Source organism: Rhipicephalus microplus, chromosome 5 (assembly GCF_043290135.1).
Source record: "Rhipicephalus microplus isolate Deutch F79 chromosome 5, USDA_Rmic, whole genome shotgun sequence".
NCBI classification, from domain to species: domain Eukaryota; kingdom Metazoa; phylum Arthropoda; class Arachnida; order Ixodida; family Ixodidae; genus Rhipicephalus; species Rhipicephalus microplus.
Window position 1 is genome coordinate 18,310,829 of NC_134704.1, and position 25,221 is coordinate 18,336,049.

Consider the following 25,221-nt stretch of genomic DNA (forward strand, 5'->3'; position numbering starts at 1 on the left):
TTGAAACATGAGTAAATATTAACGTATTCAGTCTTCTGCACCACCGTCTCTTGCTACAGGGCAGTTCACTGGTTGTGTGGATTTCTGTTTACCAGATGACAATACCTGAATTTAGGCTCGAAATTCTTTTCTGAATGAAGATCTCAGCAGATGTTAATTGAATATGAGTCAATTTGTCAACTACAGTAACTGGAGCATTTTATAATCATCTGTTACTGAACATTTTACGGAAAAAACAAACTAAATTGGAGTTATGCATTATCATGACTTTACACAACAGAGCAGACGCCCTTAAAAACAGATGTTCTTTAATTCTGCGCTCGCTAATATAGTCCTAAGCTTTTTTTGCATGTAATGGTAAACGGTTCCCGTGATTAATAATCATTGCTGTGGTTAGACAAGGCGGATGACATGGTCGCAAAACTCAGGCGGGAGGGTCACTTTTCAAAATCACACCTTAAGCCTCGTTCACAGGAAACGTCAGTCAGCCGCGGTGCACTTCGGAAACAGGGGGTAGGGAGGGGTGGTCCTTCTCTTTCTTGCTTTTGGTCAGACGAGCAGGTCTTCACGGCACACACACATATTCACCGATTGCCTCGTGGCAAGTCAGACACAACACCACTGCACCGTGAAAGGCCTCGTTACCTTTCCGTTATCTTTTGTTTTGTGAAGTTGTTCTTTTTTCAAACAGCCCAGAGCAAAAGCACTGGGAGTCGATGGTCCTCTTCGTACCTCCCAAGCAGCGCTGTCTTTTGATGGAATGTTTGGCCAGTGCGTGGCTAAGGGCGCGGAACCGTGCCCACCTTGTGGCATGGGCCGTGAAATCTACAGTCTTACGGTCTAGTCACAATGGCCAGGGTCACCAATGCCGACACCAGAAGCTGAAGCACCGAGCTTGCTGTGAGCTTTGCACTTCCGCCGCACACGTGATAGTCTTCCTGCAATTCAACATTGAACTATTTCTATCACAGTACAAAAAAGAAACAATGCAAAACAACATTTACGAGCCGCCAATAACCTGTTCTGATTGAATTGACCAGGAAACCCTTACTAAGTGCGCAGATTGAAAAAAAAAGGATAGGACATCTCATTGTCCTATCTTGTCCTCTATTTTCTTCAAGCATTTTACGTGTTAAAAGTTTCAATTATTAAGTGTGTATTATTAACCAACCCAAGCAGCCCCGTTGTTGCTGTTCGGATCACCACGCTTAAAACTTTCCTTTCAGTTTTTCCTCAGGGTTAGTAACAGGCAGCTATGAAATGTATCAGGGATGACTCCAGTTCTAGTAGCCAGCCGGTCCAAGTGATTTAGCAACGATTTTGATTCGCTAACACTTCTAATCACAGTGAAGTTACACAAATTTATGCTGTCAATAATCTAGGTACGTGTTTTTTGTAAATGACTCTTTATTGACACCTTCATTCTCAGTGAAGAAGTTTGTTCTGCAAAATCAATGCAGCTTTACACTGAACAAGTTCGTCAAATTCATAATTAAGTGCATAGAATAGTTCAAATTATTTCCATCTCAAGTTGAAATTTTTTTTCTTGCACGACACGCGTTAGGTGAATTTTAATATTTTGTCATAAATTTAGGAAATAACAACCCCTTTATTACTTTTGCTATTTCTGAACGAGTTACTTCAGTGCGTAGCTAACCAAAACTGCAAAGATGTAAGAGGACTTACTTTGTCATGGTCAGCGTAGCATTTGTCTGGACGACGCCTGTACCTGAGCGGATGGTCACATGGGGTGGGGTCTTCAACTGTGAGCAAAGTGACATCGGAGTCTTCGTTACGTCATACTACTTGCCAATGGTGTTTCACGTTGCGTGTGGTATTTCAATGATCGAGTAATTTATTTTTCAATCAATGCATTAGTGCTCTTTTCACGGAGCATTAAAGCTGAAACAACCATGAAGTAGTTATCTACAGTGAAACACTACGACTTCATCATAAAAATGGCTGTAATGTCTTAGGTATGTTGAATGCAATGATACGACGTACTTGTAATTTCTTTTGAACCTGGTGCATCTTGCTGCCGTGTATGAGAGAGCTGTAAACTGTGTCTGAATAAAATTCGTGGCTCCTCATGCAGGTACATGACCAGTACACTCCCATCCCAAGAATTCTAAGTAACGCAATCAAGACGTAACGGCCAGCAAAATGCGAAATGATCGTCACGATGATTTAAATACCCTAATTGCCCCTGTTCTCAATGCTACGTACCACGATTGGTACCACGTCTCTCTTTCTACTCGCTCACGTTCTAAGAAACCACCGCCGGGTACCAGCTGCGCGTGTTCTTATGTACCACTCTGCATAGGCTTAATTAAAATCGAGACCTTTACACTCGTGTTTTGTGATGTTGCCATGCAAGAAAAACACCAGTGAAACTCGGGACAAGGATGCAGCAAGAGGCGCAAACAGTCGCCAGACTGAATGATTACTGTGCCTCTGCGGCGTCCTTGTCCTGAGTATCGCTCTGTGTATTTCTTTTTTTTTTTGCATGTAAATATGAACCAACTGGCCCAGATTTTCACGCTTCGGCAATATTGAGGTCCAGTTTAGACACTATGAGTTACCTCAGTCGAGAAAGCAGTACTTGAACGTCGTTTCGCAGCTGGCCATCTACTTCATGTGATATTGGCTTTCTCAAAATAACAACAACAATCGCTTTGATGAACTGAGGTGGTACAAGGAAGTAGGTCATGCGATGATGGGACAGCAGACAGTGTTTGCGCGACGCGCACCAACCTTCGATTGGCGCCTGCAGCGGCGTCGGCGGCGGGTCGCAGAAGACGGGCGCGCACGGCACGGTCGATATCACCAGGATCACGTTGGTGTAGCCCACACGTCCCACGCCGTACTGCCTGTTAGGGTTGGACGCGGTCAAATGAGAAGTTATTGTAGGCATCCGTGGGACTCTTCACTGAAGACTACTCACGGAAAGACCAGCACCGCGATTTGCTCAGGCGCACAGGCAACGACAAAAAGAAGCTAGCGCGAATAAACAAGAACGATAGACAAGACAGCACGAGCATTCATTAGGGACTCCCACTTTGGTGGCACAAATGAACAACCAAATACGCACTCACAAGATTCAGCAAATGCCGCTTGTTTAATTTAATGTGCCCGCATTCGCCAAAACGTTGAAGCCTATAGAATTGTTCGCAGGAAAAAAAAAAACGCCAATCGTTATATCATGAACATCATTAACTAAGCTGACCAATCAGTCGCAAATATCACTCCCAAACGAGCATCTCAGCGTATTGGGCCCCAAAACACTAGAGACACTTCATAGTGATGACGCAAACGTCAAAACGTCATCAGTGGGGATGACGTCACTCAGTTGAGCTTCATCCTGTCTCAGAGAAAAAAAAATTCCTTGGCTCGCAATAAAACTACAGACAGCACGCCGACACAGGTTTCACGAGCATTCTTTATGAACACCGCTCTTTATACAAGTCCGTGTCGATTCATTTTTGTGCCCAAACGAAAGAGCGCATATTCTCGTAATAAAGTTAGAACACAGTTTCGAAAAGGCAGTACTGTCTGTATCTTTGCCTTCGTTTTTCCCCGCTGTTTTATCTTGATCACGGAACCATGCCAATTATTCCAGATGCCAATAGAGTGGCATATTGCAAGAAATAAACGGAACAACTTTATACAAACGCAGGCATACAGTACAAGTGTGTGGTTATTCTGTTTTTTTTTTAGTTTAGTTACTTCTATTGTAGAAGCATTAAAGCTTTTTCAACTGGGGTTCCTGCCATGACGAGAAATATATTAGAGTATACTTGGGAAGTAAGTGGTTCATAACATTACAAGAAGTCACTATTAGTTCGATTTGCTATTCTTTCGAAAACAAGTATTCAGGTCTTCTGGCATTGTAATCGAAAGACAATGCATTATATGAGAAAGAAATTAGAAAGTTTTTTTTTTTTAAAAAAGAGGAGGGCTTTTTTTCTTTCTTTTAAACCATAGATTATTTATCGATTTACCATAACATTTACCTATATTCATTTTATCATGAGGCGGAAACTTCATTAAAAGACACAAACCTATAAATATTAAAATAGGCGATGCCTTTCGACTACGAACGACATCGATTGCTTGGTTCCTGGTACAACCAAAAAGCCTATTCAATATATTGGTCGAAGCACGGGTAGCTCTTTCCGCAATATGAAATGCGGGCATCATTATTAATTTCAAATATATGTGAGGCATGCAGGACTCTTATACAGAGCCTCAAACGTCAGTGTTCTGGTCTGTATTCACGCCAGATACTCAATTTCATTTTTCGTCTAACGCTTTTTTCATCTTTCGAGATTCTTCTTACGATTGCCTTCGATTTTTTTTCCAGGACGAAGGAAGTGAAAGGGTATAATTACCCGCGCAATATTAGACGATGTCATCCCGTGCCAATGTCCTTCATAGTGATAGGCCAAGCAAAATTTCCATTGAACTGAAATTATGCAACCTATATTTACAATAATGTTTTATATTTTAATACATTTCACATGAATCGAAGTTTTCCACACGTGGCCAGCAATAAACTAAAACACCCTTAAAGTGCCACAAGAGGGTGCAAATATACATAGCTATACACGAGAACGCATGCCTTTGTTTATGATTGCTGTGGAGATTGGTCTTCATTTCATCAACTTCATGCACTAACACAGTGCTACATTCTGAAAAGTTTTTTTTTTTTTACTGCGTGCTAACCTGAGTTTCTGGCCAGGAATGAAGACCGTTGAGGGTATACGCAAAACAATAAATATTGTTTCATTTTAAACTCCTTAGTAGGCACACGCTCACCACACTAGAGAGATCGTTCTGTGTCTCGTTGTTCATCGTAACAATAACGTTATTTTCTTCGAGGCAGAGACTATTGTTGCTACCTTGAAAAAGACAAGGAAACTTTTCAATACTTTGGTTGTAGTGACAACCCCTGTTCGACGATTTTTCAGCTCTCCGTGCAATCACATTCTCCTTCACTTCTGCTTTGACAATGCAACAGTGCGTCATAATACCGCTAATCATCTTCTCGCAATACATACCTGGAGCAGTTACCGCATTCCAGGCTGCTCATGAAGTATTTGCTCCGGTCTCCAAAGTGGTACAGGGCCTCGCGGGTGGTGCAGACGCGGTACTCATCCGGAATGTAGCGGCCGCGCTCCGACGACGCCGACTCGGCGCCCCAGCCACCGCCGCCGCCCAAGCTAGGCAGCCAACTGCGTCACAGAAGTCACGACTTTCATTCTAGGTACGACATAAGCTACGCTGTACGAGCTAATCTACATTCATATATTACCCACAAGTGAATGTGAAGAAAGACAATTATGAATTCTTGACTATCATCCTAGTCGTCTGCAACCAACTTACAAGTGAACCTGTATCGTTTAGTGGGCACCGACTGAAACAACAATGCACACAGTTGCATAGAGCGTGGAAGGTGTAGGAAGTGCAGGGCACTGGTTCGCACCTCTTCAGGGAGGTTCGCGAACAAGCGCTGGCGTTCCAAACAAGCAGCCTGCTTGGCGTCCATGGCCGGAAAAAAAACATCCATTTGTGATGCAGTGGCGCCTTCTACTCACCACTTTTATGGGTGAAGCCCCTTACGCCGCGGGTTGTATGTCCCACGTCATCGTAGTCGTCATAGTCGTTGTAGTAGCCAGTCGCATTTCATTGCATGTCAATAAAAACGGTGTCGCACCATATCTACAGAGTGAATGTGATGAGTGAGGCGAAGCGTCCATCAGTCCGTCCGTGCGTCCATTCATCCGTCCGTGCGTCCATTCATCCGTGCGTGCGGGCGTCCGCTTCGCCCCACTCGTCATCATTCACCTTGTGGATATGCTGTGATTTTTTTTCCTTCTCCTCACACTCAGTGCCATTTCTCGCACCCTTGTCATGCATGGCTATGGAACACATGGTTTCGCTGGATCGGCGCCAAACCACGACATGAGATGACCGCATACGACAGCGTACGACAAGCCGTAACCCTTAGCTCCTCGTTAAATATGTAAAAACCTCATCAAGAGTTTGGAGAGCCTTTGATTGATTAATCCCAAACACTCTGTAAGGTGTTAACCAAAGCATGATTTTCTCGAGTTTATGAAACATACCAGTGAACGGCAAAAGGGTAACTAATGCATTTTTTCGGGCCCTGAAGACAAAATTGCGCCTGTCTATGCATTTCTGTAAGAAAAGTATTCCAAAAGCAGCATGTTGTGCTGTGTTGATGTCGGAGCCTTATTACTTCCAATCGAAAATGTCATTCATAGGCCTAATCCGCTTTGCGCTGTGAAATTCCCTGATCACAACACACTACATTACCATCTAACGTCATCCACTGCGCCCTTTTCCTGCTCGAATCAATTCTACAAATCTAACAGCCCACAGTTTATGGGCTGGGTGAATTTCGTTACCTGCTTCTTATAAGTTCATTTTATTCCCGGTTAGAATGCTAATTATTCAGGTTTTCTTCCCGTAAAAAAGAATACAAATATCTGGCTACACTAGCAGTGACAATGATTAGCGCCGTCAATCATGCAAATATCGAGTGCAAATACTCACGCATACAGCCACATCTTTATTAGTTGCCTGCAATACAAAAAATAACCAATGAAAACAATGCAGCGCCTTTCTGATGATATGGACGATCAATATCATACACATCGTATTGGGAACCATAGCAAAACGAACAATAGTTAGCCATCCGAGCGATGCGTATACCTCAAAGTACACTGCATTGCAAAGTAAACAATATATGGAACACTTACCAGGACGATGCTTCGAAGATCCAGCTGATATCGAATGCTCTGACAAGGCTTTCAAGGGGCTGCATCAATAGAGTTTGTACAATGCCACATCAACATTGTCCGCATACAGATTGACAAATAAGACTCTTGATTAAGCTACCACACGTGCGAGAAAAATAACGTTTTGTGTTTATATACTGTATTTTAGTGATAAGTTCGCGACGTACTTTATTTACAGGCTAAATAAGTTATGTCATTGAGAACGGCGGTATATTTGAGATTATCGATATGCTAGTGCCACTGAATCACCTACCTAAACACCCCCACTGCCTCTGCCACTGCTGCCATGATACCAATACAGTATGAGACCTCCTCTTTGTTATAAGCATTGCGCAAGACAAACACTGCAATCTTGAATATAATCGTACATAACTGAAATTTTCTGCTCAGAAACTATCGCTGCCATTAAAGAAGTTTACATACATTTTTAAGGGGGATTCACTAAACTATGTTCACAAACCATCTAATCACACGAAAGTGAGCTCCGACTGCATATACAACAAAAAAATGAGACGCCGCGCACTCCCTAGTAATTCTGACAACCAGAAGTTTAGTAGCAGTTTGTTAATCTTTGAAAATTTTGAATAACTAACTGAACAGCGTTTTCTTTATTTCACGTAAGAAATAACGAATACTTTTCCAATAATGTTTAATAACCAGCAAGGACGAAAAATGCTCTAAGGAACTACACCTTCGAAAAGCGAGGGGAAACGTTTCTTTTTCTCGGCATTAAGTTACCCAGATGCGTGAAGATAATACTCGAGCTACTATCCACGCTATATTGATCGCGGAATCAAGGCGCTGTTCCTTAACACTGCAGGGTCACCGAAGCGATGGTGACATTACTTTCAGCATGACATGCATGATTCTGTTAACCAATAAATATGGCTTAACATTTGTGCATAAGCTTTGGACAAAGTACCACCTTGGATATCGTAGTTACTACAACTGCATTTCAACCTGCGGTTGTAAAATACTGCGAAGGCCTTAGTTGTTTCTGCTTACGAGCTTCCCTCAGTTTACACATTCGAGTTTTTGTCGGTTAAAAGTTCCTTTGATAAAACTTATAAATCCTTCCCTGAAAAAAAATGTTGCTAAATTCTTCGGCTGAATTGAAAATTCTGGAGTCTGTGCTTGCTTTGAAAATAGTTGTCCAACTATTCGATAAATATTTCAACCTTAACAAAATTGCATTTCAATTCGCGTCTGTGTCCCCTCAAATCTTTTCCTATTTGACTCGGTTCTAAAATTTGCTATGCGCACTCTCCTAGCGCCCATATATTTGCGGCCACCTAACTCGGTGGCTACAGCTGACAATATTTACCGCAATTTTCTTGACAGCTGCCGCACTTACCACCCCGAAATGAAATAGCAACAAACAAGGACATTTTGCCGTTCTTATACACAATTTTGTCCTACCCGTTAGGTCAATAGTGTTGGTCTTGGGACTATATAAAGCCAAAAAATGTGTTAAAATAATTATCAGGCACATAAGATGAAAACACTGGAATGGGTTCATTAAAGTTCTTGATCGACTTACCATAATCGACGATCGGGCACCTGCTGTGTATCGGCGCATTCTGGGACACCGAGATTCTGTATGCAGCTCTTCCACCCTGAAGAAATAAAAAAAAGTATCTTTTTATCCCATTACGTTTATTTTCACAGCCGTTTCATGGACGCCGCCAATGCCACGCTATCAATATTCGAAAACCAAAGAAACTTGTAGTTGAATTTAGGCTTGTATGAATGGGCTCGAGAAAAATCAGAACTAGAAACAGCGTGACAGTGGGACACTGGATTTTCTAATGATGAAGTTAGACAAACATATTGAACAAGACATGCTTACTTGAAATAGACCGACTTCTTCAGCATATCATCCATCAGTTCCGGATCGACAGCGCCAACGAACTTCCCGATCTGGGGTAATAAAGCAAACTCTCTGTTATACTTTTTTGCAACAAAGTATGTTGCAGTTACCAATAAAAAATGTACGTTATGATTTACATTTTATTCAATGTATGCAGAATAACACATTCTTAGTATAATAAGATAACTGTAAAAGTGGCCACTCGATAAAGGCTTGAGCAAGAATTTTCGGGCTCCGTTTATTTTGCACGAATACATACGTTCTCTGTGTGGTCATCCGTACTGGAGGTCAGTATGAAACCTCCCTCATCCAGAAGGTAGCAGACGACAAAGTCCTGAAAAAAAAAAACACCGTCTCTTGGTCTTCGAAATACAGAAAATGCCGAGACAAAAATCTAAAAGGTTCCGAATAATTTTTAAGGTGTACACATAAAAATATATAGTTACATCATTTCCGCGCACACTTTGCAAGCCAGATTATTTCTATTTATATTCAGAAAATTTTATCCTGTAACTTTGGTTTGATGCAGACATTGTATATCAGTCTGCCTGCCTGCCTGCCTGCCTGCATGCCTGCCTGCATGCCTGCCTGCCTGCCTGCCTGCCTGCCTGCCTATCTATCTATCTATCTATCTATCTATCTATCTATCTATCTATCTATCTATCTATCTATCTATCTATCTATCTATCTATCTATCTAAATTTTCAGACCTTCCAACTACTGCGGCTAATACGCGAAAGAAAAGGGTGACCGTACGTCTTGATGCCAGTTTTCGGTCGTTTTATTTCTCCCTCTCTCTCTCTCTCTCTTTTTTTTTTTTGGCGGGGAGTATTTGCCAACACCAGATAATGCACGTTTAAGTTGAAAAGTTACTGAACTCCTACCTAGAAACAAAAGATTTTTTTTTTTTGCTCACCTCGTCCGCACAACGGAGGTGCTCGCCTGAACTTCCGTTGGCAGACATTGTCATGAGGGAGGCGTGGATGACGCGCTCTTCCACGATGAGACCGACGACTGCGATAAGATTACGAGAAACCACGCTCAGGACAAAGCGAAACCACGCAAGACTACTATATCGTGACAAGACTAACTAAGGGATTAGGACCAAAAGATAAGGTCTGCATGGCGGTAGAACAAAGTAAGCTTCCGCGTACGTGGGCACAAGGGAAGAGAAAAGCACAACATGAACACTAACAGAGCAAGGTGTTCGTATACTGTCTCGTTCTCATATCTTCGTCACGTGTTTGCACGCTTTGATCTTTATTCCACGATAAGTTCCGACAACCAATCTCAACGTTCTGTCATTCCCAGCAAAATCGTGAGCTTTAACAACGCAGTTCAATGAGTACACATTTCATTTCACTTCATTTCATTTTATTACCTTAGAGACCCCGTTTAGGGGCATTACATGAGGGGTGGTTAGCATGATAGAACAATAAAAGCCGGTGTTATGGTGTGTTACATGGTGGCAACGTGACTAAAATTGTATTTAATTCAAAAATACGTTCTGAGCCATCATCGGATGATTTGGTGCGAATTACGGCTGCCGGTAATTCCTTAAGGCAATCTAAGAAGTCCCCCGTGCGACCCACCGCCCTAGGACCTCTTTCTGCATGTTTACTTCTATTGTATTCTCTTATCTTACGAATAATCAGGAATAATGTATACATGATCACTGTTTCATCGATCGACTGATTGATTGATTGATTATTGATTGATTGATTATTGATCGATTGATTGATTGATTTGATTTGATTTGATTGATTGATTGATTGATTGTGATTGATTGATTGATTTTAAAGAATTTGTCGACCTTTGGCTCGGAAACATGTTCGCTTTATTCTTGTCTATTATTCACTGACACGCTATTCCGCTGACAGGATTAACGCTCCCCACACACCTCTTCTGTCTACTTGCTTTCTTTTCAGGTGCGAATTATCTTATGAGCGAGCCTGATTCAGTGGAGTCCACGCCCCACTGCGCATGCGCCTACTCGATCTCTCTCTCACACTCTTACTTTACGCAGGCGTTCGGCGGTAACCTTCTCTCCTCTCCTCCGCCCATGCTGTAGCCTGTAAACCCACTCCCAACATCCCTCTCCCATTTCATATAAGCGTGTGCGCGCGATCAGCTTCCGTTAATCTCGCTTCACTCCCGATCACATGATTTGTAACGTCAACGTCGGCGCCAATTTCAGCAGCACTCCAACCTCTGCCGAGATCGAGATCGTCGCGGAGCAGCAGCCACGCAGTGCTCGCGATGCCGAACGCAAATGCCTGCACAGGCGAGGTGATCCCGATTGCCGGGCTAGTGAAGTGCAAGCCCAGCTTCGGCGTCTAGCTGCAAACCTCGAGGTCCGGAATGCAGACGTCGAAGCCAAGCGTAGGCATCGACCTACCGCTTCTACTATAGAGAGACAACACAAGTCTGCGGCGATGAGAGCAAGGCTTTCAAGACAACGGAAACAACGTAGAAACACAACGTAATTATAACACACACTAAATATAAGCTGTACACACTAACTAAAACGCCGAGTGAACGTAAACGGAAACCTTGTGTGCACCCCCCAATGCTGCTTCCCATCCCCGCATGGTTCTCTTTAAGGGGGAGATGGTGCAATTTTTTTTGAATACTAGTGTTTTTCGTTTTCCTTTTTTTTTAATTCTTACCTGCTGGTGTTAGCTCTGACTTCTTAATGTAGATATCAACAGCTTTGGCTGCCATAATAACACTTTCTCTTGTTGCATTTGGTCCATATGTTCCTGTATAAAAAGAAACCTATCAGCACAAGCATTTGTTTTAACTGTATTACAAACGTTACTTTTTGGCAAGCGTAGCAGCTCACAAAACATTATATATATATATATTGTAGTATTATTGCGTTGCTACTCAGCTATACCATAAAAATTGTGCCCATCATAAACAAAAAGCAGCAATGCTCTAACTCTAAGCTCACCGATATAAATAACATTCATCACTGCATAGTCACCTGTACTTACACCATATCCAACACATAGGTTGACTGAAATTTTCACTTAAGAGATAATGTACTGTAAGCGGATTTCAGGAGGATGACTTCTGCACTTTACATTAGCGCCTCAACATACGGAGCAATTTTATATTTTGCTAGTTACGTTAACAAAATGAAGAATAGCTCACGCTAGAACTACAGGCTTCCCGGCAGTGATGGCGTGAAAATGCTATGTAAAAATGAGTGCGATAAAGCAATTACCGTTCATATCGCACACTGTAAAGGTGTCTGTGACAGAAAGCAAATTAAAAGAATGGACAAATATATATCAATACCCGATGCTCAAATTTATGAGAATTCAATCACGCAAGGCAAAATTACAAATGAAATCTAGTCAAGGATATCTCAATGCGCACGCCTCGTATGACGTTTTTTCGAGTTCGCGGAAACCTCAATGCTCTTTCACAAAACAGGAGCGATTCTTTGAAATCTGGTTTTAATATATGAATTGCTCAAGTGTGTTGGTACATGCGGAACTAGGTGAATTGCTCAAGCAGTTGCTTACGCTTCACGTTACTGATGAGGAAGACGAAGTCCTCGGCGTACAACGCTCTCCTAAAATAGGACGCCTTTTGGGGATTTGCCTCTGGCTCCAGATACTCCGCTATCCTGCCGAGCAGAAACAAATCAATGTACAAAATAGTTTCATTGCGAAAACTTGCATGATCTTGTCTGCAGGTAAATAACTATTATGAACATGCATGGGCTTACGAGTCAGGGTGGTAGCGTATTAGTCCGCCTTCTGTTCCCACGAATGTCCCTAGAATTCCATCCCTAGGAAGAATGAGAGACAAAATATTTTGTTATTGTCTTATACTTATAAACATTGTTTGTTATGCGTGCAGACACAATCTAAGAAAATGCGAACGAAAAAATGCGCAAAATGTCATCGCGCTTGCAATATTACGAGTTTTCATTAGCTTATATTAGTGCATGTCACTGCTGAGCTTCAGTCTTTGTTGCCTCGAATTTCTTACGTTTCTGACGTTCTTGCTTCTTTATTTAAGTTCTTTTCTTAAAATATTGTTAAGGCGCTGAATGACTGAGACTGTTGGCCTTTCTGGTTTCACATCCAACGTACCATTGTACACTATGATATGGGTAAGAGGCTATGGGATAGTAGCTATTCTACACTGCATGCAAGATCAACAGTTACAGTACGGCCTGCGTTGCCATCACAGTCAACCACGTTATAGCAAGTTACATTTCGCTCCCCTCATCACGTACGAACGGTTACCTTATAGCTAAAACTAAGTGCTTATCACGCAGATGCCAGCCGAACGGCGTGAATTAGCAAGCCTGCGGCATGTCAGACGTTATCAAGGACGCACAAGGTCATGTATCAGTTCACACATAATTCGTCCAGTTCACACATAATTGCCAAGAATAATACCTAGCTGTTCTGACTTAGCTAGCTAACTCTGAACTAAAAGTTATTCATCCAAGAGAATGAATTCATGTTGAGGGATTCTATCAGGCACCTACATTTCCCGGGCGTATCTACACATCTCAGCTAATTGAGGGGTAAAATGCTGTGAAAAATCTCAACTAAAAGCACCTTTCTTCAGCAAAGGCGTCGCTCGTCCAATTGCTGACCACAGCTCGTGTGTTCTCAATGTCCCAGAGCAGTCGCTGCATGAGTAGAGGATCGCCTGGAAAAAAGAATTTTATGGAGGAAAGCAATCCTTTTTATAATTTTTCTCATAGTTATGCCAAACCTCTGTTGCGTTTAGAGAGAAAAAAGAAACACCTTTGAAGTACCTTGTACTTGACTATGAAAGCATCCGCGCTGATTCCTTACTAGTGTACAAACCTGTCCTGAGTAACAACCTGCACGTGACCCTAATCTTTTTCTTAGGGGTCTGGCAGTGGCACGCTCACGTCGGCATTCGTGAGATCCGGTTTATTCCTTAGGCTCATGCTGAATTCCAATGGCTGAGTCGGAGCAAGTTTTTCTGCTCATTTCGTAGCAGGTGTCTTCCAATGGCAGAGTGAAGGCCTAAGTCAAGTGTTTCAATGACAGAGTCGGAAAGGATTCAGAGCGGGAGTGACCCTGAAAAGCACGAAAAGTTGCTCCGCCGAAATCGGCAGAGTGGACCGGCACTCGACGTGTCGCACACCCATTAACACGTTCTCCCACCTGGTGGCACCGCCACTGTCGCATGTATTGCGACAGCTCTGAGACAGAAAGCTTTAGTTCCTGTACGAGCACTCCATCGGATCGTGTCGCCAACACTGAAACTACTTACGAATGAGCGGTAATTGAAAAGAATATTACAGCGGAATTACAGAAATCGAATAACTACATGCGAGGTATTCTGGGAACTAAAAGGCTTGCGCTTCCACCTTGCTTCCATGCTTGCTTCGGCAGCTCAGATTAAGTTCTAATCCTGGATTTGGAGGCATTGCTCTACTGCAGAGTCGAGTGCTTGCTCACTCAGCTCATCACCAGTTCCGACTCTGCCATTTGAATTCAACATCAGTTTGTTTCACGCCCATTGCCAAAGTGAATCTCGGAGGGTGCGTAGAGAGAAGCGCGTGGTTGGGATCTGTGTCGCCAGGTGCCGCAACGGTTTGAGTTGCTCGCAGAAGGACGTTCCTTTTCAGCAAAGTCAATCGAATTAACACAACACACAAGAAGAGACATACAAGGATCTTGTTGGTCTCTTTCTGCGTGTTGTGTTTAGTTGCACCCTCACGATCGTATTTATGTCAGAGCATGAACTCGCCTAACAGTCAAGTTTTTTGGTGTCAATCAAATAATTTTCGTTAACTATTCTAACAGTAACTGACCCTTATGTAAAGTAAACTTGTCCTCTGATATCATGTGCACGCGACATAACTCTTATCATGACCCAGAATAATCAATTTATTAGTGTTGTTGGTGGCAGTAGCTCAGACGTTCAATAAACATTGGTGCTTTCGCATTCGCAACTGTTAATAATGTCCCTAAACATTCATAATATGCATAATGAGGACCTCTGCATGGTGAGCAGGAGAGTTAAACTAAATTTTGTTACCGAGGTGGACAGCACGCGGAGAGCTTCACAAGCAACACTTCGCTTAATAAGCACGTTCACTTACACTGACGATGGTCCGCCCTATACGCTTCCAGGACTTGGCTGATGTTGCCCGTCAGTCCCTTGGGGCGCGGAATGTTCTTGCAGTAGCGCCTAAGAAAACGTAATTTAGCAAAATTAATAGCGGCGCTCTCAATTGATTCTAATATCGAGAATTTCTAAGGTATGATGAACCAATTAAGCTTACATTGCAATTTTTTGAACTTTTAACTAAATATAACACGTTTTTGCCGACCTAAAATTATTATTATTGCTATATTTCAGATCAGAATTGTCAAGCTGGCCTCGAAGTTGATTCATGAAGTACTCCAACCAAACACAGTTCTTATCGAGGGACGAAGATGGGGAAGGGGGTTCTGGAAAAGTGGGGGGGTTCATAACCTAAACAGTTTTTCTACTTTGCATGTGTACAGTTTGGCATTCGTACACAGATAAAAACGCACGAATAAATACTTCTGGCTACGTCACTCATTCCAAAGTGAACAACGAACAGCGTCTCCTGTAGCGTCTCATGAATTTTCAATTGAGTAACGTCACCTGCCTATAACCCTGTTACCTACAGATTTCACGGGCGTATAAAATGCATTTTGTAGGCGATCACAACATGAAATGCTCTGAAACGGCTTTTCTGTAGTTCTCGTCGTACATGTCGCCAGAAACGTTGCTATCTTAATGGCTATAAGCACAATATCGACTCTACATACATCACAAAAATTATCTGGGTTACCCATGTAGTCGGCTTTCATCTTTTACATACTTCCAGTGGTATCTGCGCTGTCACGGGATATCTAAAAGCTATCTTGAATATACCAGCGGGCGATGTCTTCATCGAAAGCATATAAGTGGCTCACTTGTCAAGGTGGGTAAGTAGGAACACATTTAGTAATAATTGATCGCATAGACAAATTTCTGTTTCGATTGAACATAGCAAACAGTTCGATAAAGTGGTGTTTTGTTTGAAAATATATTAGCGTAAATTTTGCAGTGGCCATCTCTAGCTTTATCAGCGGGTATCCTAATGACGTTTCTGTTGTTTCGACGAAAACAAACAAAACCATTAGGCGCATGTTTCCACTCAAGAGCATCTTCTTGACCCACTCGATTGGCAGCAACGTCACAAAAAGTTTTTAATAACTGCTACGACGCCATTAGAAAACTATCTTTACTTCAGTTCTATCGTTGTTTGAAATCGGTAAAGTGAATGTCGCACTTCCATCTCCTGAAATGAGTGGCGTTCTCGTTAGCATGAATAAATGAGTGGCCAACGGTTCGCATAAATGATGCCTATTAATCTTACCTGAAACCTATTGACAGAGCATGTACACGTAAAAGGCGTACTCTCCGAACTGGCTACAATTAAGAACAAACTGCCTTCTCCTTGTTTATGGTTGCTGCTAATGGTGGGTCCTAGAAAAGTCTCTAAACGTACGTTCGACTTTCGAGGATTCTACTCACCACGGAGCCAAAAGGACACCATCCCCTTTCTCTGTCTCTGGCTTGAAACCTGTCAGGCATGAATAACACGATCATCGACATTGATCGACAGCTTCAGCAGATATCTCAGTTTTGAGCCTTTGTCTCTGATATGTTCTGTCTGGATATTTTCTTTACATGCAAAATATTGCCGTGTATTTCAGTTTCGTCGTTAAATCGGTACGCCTGCTCTGTTATCAGCAATCAACTAGCCTTGTGTGTATGGATCAGTACAGTTGTATAGTTTCATTTTATGTCCATTTAAACGCTCATTGCTATGTAATTGAAATGAAATAATTAACATAGCACATAATTGCATGACTTCTTATTATCTGTACAGAGTATCGCATCTATGGAAGATGTGTTTATTTAAGCTACACCGTTGTCATTTGATAAGTATGGACGAGACTACCTTAAAAGGCTATACTTCTCTATCGGCTCCATAACACCTAAATATCAACTTCATGTTGCTAACACTAACCTCAGTGAAACGTTCCTTAAAACGAAACGCACTTACCGTCATCAGCGCGCATCCCTTCCACACGCACATACAACTTCCTCTTCTCGGGGAATGCCAGAGCAACGCTGATGGAAGAACATTGGACATGATGAAACACGACAGTTCCCCCCACTTTTACGGCACTTCAATATGATCCTTTGCTGTATCTCTCACGTGCATGCGCTAAACTTACCCGAATTCCGAGTCGTTCATGTGCCTGTAGTAATAGACCATATTGTGAGGCACTAAATGCTTCTGGAAAACGCAAACACCGAAGCACAAGCGACGTCAGTGATGTTCACTTCTTCGCCGCAACGAGTGATAAAATCATACATCTTCACAATGAAGCATTAGGGACACGATAAAAAACGCTGCCATGCTCGTATCCTCGTCGTAAATCTGGCGCGACAGAACATTCGTACCATAGCCGAGAAGTAACGAATCTTCTGTCACAAATGTTACAACATTGTATATACCTTCGGCTGTAGCTTTGCTCTTCCTACCCACCTCGTCTGGCATCCTCATGAGGCTGACCACCGTCTCATGCCCAGAATGCCCATCGATCATCCTTCTGCGAATCTAAACGAAATAAAACTACCATGAATATCACTACGCCAAGTCTCCAGAAACACCTGAGCTTTTAGCGGGAAAGACGTACCTTTTCTTTCAAAGGGTTTTCGATTTCAACGTCTAAAAAGTCTATGTCCAATGGTTCTTCTAGAGAGCCCAGCTGAAGTAAACATAAGAAAAATATGTTCATTCGAAAGTATTTGAATTCTGGTACTACTGTTTCGAAATCTCCCAAGCGAAGCATACCTGTAACTTAATGTCGGGATGATACATGACGTAACCGTTTCGGTTCACCATGAATGAATAGCCTGAGGGGCCAATCTGTTGGTGACACCAGGAGATAGCAATGCACGATGACACAAAGAATGGTCATACTGAGCGCCTTGCACTGGCAATTACACAGTGATGGTTATATCTATGGCACATGCCTTGTACGTGGGTTCGTGATCCTTGAGTTCTTCAAGTGAGACGTCCACTCCCATCACTCCTACAATGGTTTGGTCCTTCTGCGAAATTGAGTTGCGATCTCAAAATTCATGTATACACTGCACACAAGAACGCAGTGGCAAACGACACACTAGTGAATCGGATGGTGGCAAGATTATTGTTGACTAATTTTACCGTACTATGAAAGAGTGGAAGCAACGTATTGTGTTTGTTTAAATTCATTTATTATAAATACCACCGTCCACAAAATTCATGTACCGATTCTGTATAGAACCAAAAGTCCAGAGACACGAAATCAAATTTCTTTCGTCGATATTGTACAGCTTACGAAATGGTATGAATTTCTTACAAATAAAAATGCTTTCGTCGCTAACAAGTGAGGCTGTTAGATCACCTTAAATTCAATTATTGGCGACTCTAAGAAGCCCTCACGTGGAATATTAAGTTAGGTTGAAATAAGCGAAAATAGTAATGAAAGGCTTGTCACGTATAGTGGACTTGGCCACATTCGTGTTAGAATTTTGTCAGAGGTTTCATCTCAGTTACACACTTGTAGATGTCATAAAAACTAACCGAATATTTGTGGCGCATACCAGCAATATAACTTTGAAAGTGCCGATGACTTTAAATTTCCTTATTTTTTTCACAACTTGTAAACAAATATTCGCTTCTAGCGTATAATATGAATTTCCTTGCCTCTAGTGCAAGCACCACTGCCATAATTGAAATGTGTAGTGTCCTTACGAACAACTCGGTCCAAAGTCAACAAAAATATTTTGCAATTCATCCAGTGAGATTTTTTTTATTTCAAAGAAATAGGTCACCGACCGTTCCGTGTGTTCTGTTGTAGACTGGCAGTGTGACTGTTGTTAGCAGACCTATTCCCTAGGTAAAAAAAAGGGGGGGGGGGGGGGTCGGAGAGAACCTAGTTAGAAACCTATTTGTTCTCTAATAGAAACGCAAGCGCTGTCAGAAGAATAAAGATATTCGAACCCCTGAGTCTTGATAAAAGTTTGTCCACGTGAATTGTTTGTCCCCAGAGAGCACCATTGGCCGACTGAGCACCTTGAGGTATTCCTGCAAAATAAAAGAGAGTTCTTTTAAACTCCACCTTTATTAACAATATTTATTTTTCAAGTCTGTTCCTGTTCCTAAAAAATAGTTTGTCCGAGTACTTTCTTATTTCGATTTCTTTCTCTCAGTGTCGCTAGTGCGATAGCAACTTCTATATTCCACAAAGCATTGAGGCTCAAGCTATTTCTCAAGCTATTGAATCAAAGCTCTACTATGCTATACAAGCAATGTGTAATGTTACTTTTAAAACAAAGCGTTATCTTCCGTTTCCCTTTTATTTTTGATGTATGTTATAGTGAGAAATGAACAGTGAAATTTCATTTGTCAACGTAAAAGCTGCTCGGGTGAAAGGAAAGCTTCTACTTACCTGCACTTTGTATCTGCTCGCACCAAACGACATGATGGCAGTAAAGTAACCTGCAAAACCAAAAAAGAGAAACAAAAGAGTGTTCTAAATGCAACACGTTCATATTAGGCGAAATGTTAATGAACAAATACGAAGTAGTCAGCCTGCTTTTTTCAATTGCAGCAATGCATTACTTCATTACCAAATACATTCAGACGCCATTTCCACGTTCAATAGAAAATATGTGCCTGGCTGGAGACAATGTGCAAGTTTGCGTTTCACACGTCAATCAATTGTAAGTATGCCATTGCTTCGAAGGCATTACCTCGATTTTTGCAAGCGAGAGCCTTGAGTGTAGCGTACGGTATCGGGTGTGGACCGACCACGTAGGTGAAGATACGAATCTGCGAATAAAAAATGTCAACACTGCAAGTTAATGTCTCTTTAACTAGCTATATAAGTGTAAACAAGCATAAGCACGTGCTTCTAGTTGTATCTAAATACTCCCGTAGCAAAAATATTCACTGTACGACAGATTATAGTCGTACAGTGAAGTAGGTATGGCAAACCTTTCTCTGAAGTATGTGCCCGGACGTGCTTTTTTTTCGTCACTGTATTTGTTGTTCACACGACATATATATCTACTTTGTATGTTAATTACAAAGTTTACGGTAAAGCATACGAGGTACCACAAGATAAACCCTACACTGCAACTCCGGCGTGAAGCTTCGTTTCTTTGCAGGCTTTGTTGGTGGTTGCCTGGAAAAAATATCCGCCATATCCACAAAGTGAATGATGTTAGAGGAGCTTGCTCGGAAGGGAACGGGCCTTTTCTTGGCCAGATCATATCTGCAGGAAAGCTTGTTAACGAGCCGACGCATGATGTGTACGTCGAAGGCTGCTTTATTGGGCCCGTTCTGTGGCCGACACTGCACAATGTTGACTTCGTCGATCGCCACGTTAACCACCTGCCCCTTTATGTCATACTGGCTGCTGCCGTAAGTCAAATGCCTAATGCTCATAAATGGCAAACGTGGAACTATCAGGTGTTCTTCAATGGCGTTGGGTGCTGGCAGGTGAGGAGGCATGGGAGGATATCGGTACCCGTGCGTAACACTCAGGAACTTGTCACGAGGTGCCGAGCGTATGAAGCGACGAGAACAAAGTGGACGTAGCCGCGAGGGGGCGAGCGTGCGTGCCATCGAAAACCGAAGCATTGGGTGGTGGCGCGCCATCTAGTGAGCGTTGTTGGAATCACCGGAGAAGCGACCGCAGCAGTGACCTTGAGCGGCGACTGAAGAAGTGTACACAGGCAACACACTGGTGTACCCGCCGACACCGCAGGACAGGGTGCGAGCATAAGAAGCTGGCCGCGCAAGCTCCTAAAATGCATACACAGTATTATTTGAAGGCACCGGCCGTGGCGCATGACAAGTATGTGGCCCGGTGAAGACGCCAAGCGTTTATTATTCCATTGCCCTGAATTGCCTCTGAAGTTCGCACACAAATTGACGCTTGATTGATTGATTTGTGGGGTTTACCGTCCCAAAACCACCATATGATTATGAGAGACGCCGTAGTGGAGGGCTCCGGAAATTTCGACCACCTGGGGTTCTTTAACGTGTGCCCAAATCTGAGCACATGGGCCTACAACATTTCCGCCTCCATCGGAAATGCAGCCGCCGCAGCCGGGAATCGATCCCGCAACCTGCGGGTCAGCAGCCGAGTACCTTAGCCACTAGACCACCGCGGCGGGGCCACAAATTGACGCTTCCAGCGATTGGACAGTTAGAAGTTTTCCGTACGGATGTGGCTGGAGCATCACCCCCATCGATCGCTAGCGCGCACAAAAAATAAAAAAATAAAAACACATCTGTGCTTTTTTTCAGGCCTACGGGCGTGTGTGAACGCATTTGACTATAATATCATGCAACACCCTCGTTCGCATGAGCGCATGCATTGCATCCTTCCGTCTTTGCTTCCATCTCCCCTCTATGTCACCTTTTTATTCGTTTTTTATTCCCCCGGTGTAGTGTAGACAAATGGACATGTTTCTGGTTAGCCTCCTTTTTGTCGTCTTCATCCATTCCTTGCCGCTCACCGACATCTGACATTTCTGTGTGAGCGTCGAGATTTGCAACAGACAGCCAGCGCTTATACCTGGCCGTGTGGTTTCCCGTCAAACATTCGTAACTGTGCTCACCTTGAGATCAGCGTTAAGCTTTTCCACTAGAGGAGTAGGATCCTCAGTTCCACCGTCCGTGAAGATCATGATCATCTGTATGCACTCCGCACCAGCATGGCCTGTCTTGTTTTCTTGAAACTGCAATGAAAAGTCAGTTACGAGTGAGTAATTGGGCATCTGCTCCAAAAACAAACAAAAAATATTTGTGACATGATAGCTTCCAAAATTTTCAAGTGAACAGATGCCTGGAGAAGCGTTAATTAAAGGTTGATTGTCGCGTACGGTTGTGTGGTACTTACGTCGGCCATCGTGCGGAAGGCGAAGTCGAGTGCGTGTGACAAGCTCGCAGTGCCACCGTCAATGACCCGATCAATACTCTTGGAAAGAATCTGTCGGGGCCAGAATGAACGTTCGAAATGAGAGAGTGTTGCAAAAAGCAAGCACCACGTTTGAGCAAACATGAATGTCTAGAATAAACTCATATAGACAGCAGCTCTTGCAGCTTGTGAAGTGACCCCGGACATCACAGCAAGCAACAGCCCCAAAGCGTGACTTGAGCAATAAAAGAAATGTATGAAGCTGTTTCGTCATTCTATGGGGTAAGCTTGAATAGAGTCAACGTTGGTCTTAAAAGAACTTATATAGCTACCATCAATGAAGATTAGAAATCATGTGGTCTATATAGACGGCTAACTGCTGGCGTACGTTAGGTACAGTCTCGCCAATATAAGCAAGCCTAAGTCGTTGCCAACAAACGCTGGTAGTATGCAAATATTGACGGCAATTGAAGTTACACGTCTCTTTGATGCACTTTGTTACTCAGCACTGCGTTTCGTATGTTTTGCCATAAATTAGGTGGTGCTTTCGAAGACACTGTATTTTTAGTCCTTTGTTTTTACAAAAAAAGCTCACTGCTACAAAGCTGTTTTCCAAGATTATTCATAGCTCCGCAGTGGCTCAACTGAATGAGTGCAGGTGTTGCTTGCGTGACGTCACGCCACGTGGTCCGCTGTGAAGTGGTGACGCAGCTATACGTTCACTCGGAGCTTCGCCTCCGTAGTATCACGTGAGGAGGCTATGTGGGTAGCCCTTGCAAAACCAAGCCATTCAAACCTGTCGCTCATGATAACAAGGTTTGGAATAGTTAAACTTCAGCCATTTTTTCAGATGCGAAGCAGCTCTTTGACTAGCCGGTGCAACGCTGTCCGTCCATGTATCCGTGCCAACGCGCCGCACCGCATTCCACCGCCGCAGTTGTAGGAACGATGCCAAGTAGGTCAAGTCGCAGCTGCGCGTTGACGTCACTTTCTCTTACCCGCAGCAGCTGCCGGCTCCTCCCAACACATCAAGGTGGTGTTGCTCCTCCGCCCGCTCGCAACACACTCTTCTCTTGCTTCACCCTCTCCATCGCCTGCAACTTACCACACGTCGAGTGGAAACACTCTTTCGGTTCGTTTATCTACGATCAAACTTACACGAAACCCAACCCAACTCCCGTGTCTTTGCGTTTCAAAGAAACGTTTACTAGAGTACCGAGTTGCACTTCAAGCCGTTTTTCCAACACTCGCGTTGACGCCCGTTTTAGCCGGGTCAGTGGCGTGCACACCGCTGCTGCTTCGCATCCCATCATTGTTACCTTCGGGGAGGTGGTCCATATTTTTTCTCATCTTTGTAACACTGACTACGTTTCAAATCATCGCTTTCAGGGTGACCAAAATGGCCGACGCGCGCAAAGGCTTCTCACATGGTACGTCACGCTGGCTTTCCATAAAACATCGTGCTGTAGCGTGTGTTGATACGCAGGGCTACATCGTGAAGGTCAAGATGTACCTGGATTTACTTACTCTTTTGTTGCGTCTGTTGGCTTGCACCAATGTATCGAAGCAGGATACCCACCGAACTTCGCCTGCGAACTGTGAAAGAAAGGAGGATAAAGGGGCCAGTAAATTATCTGAGAGAAGCAATGCTCTGTGGAGCGCGCAATATTGTATGATAGGATATTTTCCTAACTAGCAATGACATTTCTCTGCGATGCATATTCATCCTACTAATGGTGGCTTGGGTGGTGCTTCAAGTAGAATGTAGGTCTTAGTTAAACGTGCTGGGACTTGTCAATTATCCGTGTCTAAATACAGACATCCGAGTCAACATTTCCCGCATCATAGCGCGAGCATACTCTGCTGTAATTATATTGCTTTCAATAATAGGCTCGCGGCCACTAGTAGGAAATACTGCATAGCAGAGAAGCGAAGTTGCGCATTTGGAAAATCTCCTGTTGTTTTAAACAATTTAAGTTTCAAACATTTGTCCGTACGTGAAGGTCTGTTTTCCCGAAAAGATATAATTTTTGCTTTGTGGTCCATGCGACCTGATGATCGAGTGTTTATTCACTGTCACATGATTCTTCACCTGTATCTTTTTCTTGCAGATCGTGAATGTGGCATTAGACCGGCGGTGTGTAAATGGTAAGTTTTTCTCTGCACAAGCATAATAATAGGATGATTCGTTTATCACCGTGTTCATATATTTACAACAAAAGTATACATATTGAAACATACGGTGAAAAACAGCCTAATGCCCTAATTTTTATATTTTTATGAAACTGCAACATACCTAGATTAAGTGCACAGTAGCCAGTGTACATTGAGAGATATTAACCTGTACTCGGACTAAAATGTAGGTGGTTGTAGAAATTATATTTCAACTCTACGGGTGAGCCTTATTCGCTGATTTGCACTTGTGCACGCGAAATGAAAGCGGTGAATCATACCGAAGCCACGTTGACGAAATCATTTTCCTCAAAAGTCTTCAACAGTGACTTCACAGACAACTTCATGATTTCCATGGACGGCCCGTGCATGCTTCCACTCCTGGAAACGCGGGAAGAAGCAGAATAAATACCTCTCATCACGCCCTTCACAGAAGTGGCAAGCCCCAATAGTTCTTTGTCAGATCACTATTTATATTTTCTATTGAATTGTCGTGGACATGACAAAGTTTATTTCTGGCTTAGACTCTATAGTTTTGTTTTCGTGCTAATATTTTTCTAAAACCTGATTTTTGAATCTGACAGCATTAAGCAGCAATGTTTGAAGCTGCAGGGTGACTAAAGAATTTATAAATGACTGACTGACCAGTCGCGATCCTTTATTCCCCGAATTCATACTATAGAAAGCTTTGGTTAATAGAACAGAACGCTATAACTTAGTCAAGCCGCAGCAATGTTCCTTAATTTTTATGACCACATTTTGCATGTCGAGTGTTGAAGGTTATTATTCAAGTGGTAACATTACATCGAGACAATGTTCTAAGCTGAGAGATTGATAGTACACATCGCCTTAGCTCTAAAAAAATACATATCCTTACATTTTGTCATTATGTCAGTTAATTTTGCAACAAATATGCGTAGAATAACTTACGTGTCCATCAATACGATGACATCCTTCGGTGAACTGGAACCATCTATAAACCTACAAAACACAAATGTATTGAATGAAATTTTGGTCGATATAGAAGTCGGGTGCTTTTAAATACACACATGTAATCAGTTCTCATTCTTTAACGTTAAGCTATGCATATTTAAGAGACAGATGTACCTCATTTCGTCATTAGCTACAGCCCCGTGAACGGTAACCAGATGCTCACTCAGTCAGCTGGAATGCGCGCCAATAGGGGCATCCATACAACACTAACCATTATTCATTCGGAAAGACAAGACGTGCAAACAGGGACAGAACAAGGAAGTCTGGACACCATCTTTCTTGGTTAATTTCTTAAACGTCCTGTCTTTTAGAATGAATATTTACCGGCTAACTCAGATTT

The 25,221-nt window shown here is 42.7% G+C and overlaps 1 protein-coding gene across 1 annotated transcript in view; it reads right to left on the minus strand.

The window, feature by feature from the left end:
• Positions 1 to 469: 469 nt before the first annotated feature.
• LOC119173986 (voltage-dependent calcium channel subunit alpha-2/delta-1-like) overlaps positions 470 to 25,221 on the minus strand; it is a 152,230-nt gene continuing 127,478 nt past the window's right edge. The window contains exons 8-38 of the mRNA XM_075894930.1: positions 24,819 to 24,869; positions 24,170 to 24,269; positions 23,244 to 23,312; positions 21,699 to 21,788; positions 21,418 to 21,537; positions 19,540 to 19,618; positions 19,236 to 19,285; positions 18,788 to 18,871; positions 18,623 to 18,679; positions 17,776 to 17,853; positions 17,594 to 17,668; positions 17,436 to 17,507; positions 17,285 to 17,356; positions 16,971 to 17,032; positions 16,796 to 16,863; positions 16,261 to 16,309; positions 14,810 to 14,898; positions 13,284 to 13,377; positions 12,437 to 12,499; positions 12,231 to 12,334; positions 11,364 to 11,456; positions 9,611 to 9,708; positions 8,954 to 9,028; positions 8,674 to 8,744; positions 8,365 to 8,440; positions 6,786 to 6,844; positions 6,580 to 6,606; positions 5,061 to 5,234; positions 2,755 to 2,870; positions 1,687 to 1,763; positions 470 to 938 (exon numbers count right to left, since the gene is read on the minus strand). Coding sequence (XP_075751045.1) covers positions 834 to 938; positions 1,687 to 1,763; positions 2,755 to 2,870; positions 5,061 to 5,234; positions 6,580 to 6,606; positions 6,786 to 6,844; positions 8,365 to 8,440; positions 8,674 to 8,744; positions 8,954 to 9,028; positions 9,611 to 9,708; positions 11,364 to 11,456; positions 12,231 to 12,334; positions 12,437 to 12,499; positions 13,284 to 13,377; positions 14,810 to 14,898; positions 16,261 to 16,309; positions 16,796 to 16,863; positions 16,971 to 17,032; positions 17,285 to 17,356; positions 17,436 to 17,507; positions 17,594 to 17,668; positions 17,776 to 17,853; positions 18,623 to 18,679; positions 18,788 to 18,871; positions 19,236 to 19,285; positions 19,540 to 19,618; positions 21,418 to 21,537; positions 21,699 to 21,788; positions 23,244 to 23,312; positions 24,170 to 24,269; positions 24,819 to 24,869 — 2,497 coding nt within the window. The 3' untranslated portion in view covers positions 470 to 833. The remainder of the gene's footprint in view (positions 939 to 1,686; positions 1,764 to 2,754; positions 2,871 to 5,060; positions 5,235 to 6,579; positions 6,607 to 6,785; positions 6,845 to 8,364; positions 8,441 to 8,673; positions 8,745 to 8,953; positions 9,029 to 9,610; positions 9,709 to 11,363; positions 11,457 to 12,230; positions 12,335 to 12,436; positions 12,500 to 13,283; positions 13,378 to 14,809; positions 14,899 to 16,260; positions 16,310 to 16,795; positions 16,864 to 16,970; positions 17,033 to 17,284; positions 17,357 to 17,435; positions 17,508 to 17,593; positions 17,669 to 17,775; positions 17,854 to 18,622; positions 18,680 to 18,787; positions 18,872 to 19,235; positions 19,286 to 19,539; positions 19,619 to 21,417; positions 21,538 to 21,698; positions 21,789 to 23,243; positions 23,313 to 24,169; positions 24,270 to 24,818; positions 24,870 to 25,221) is intronic.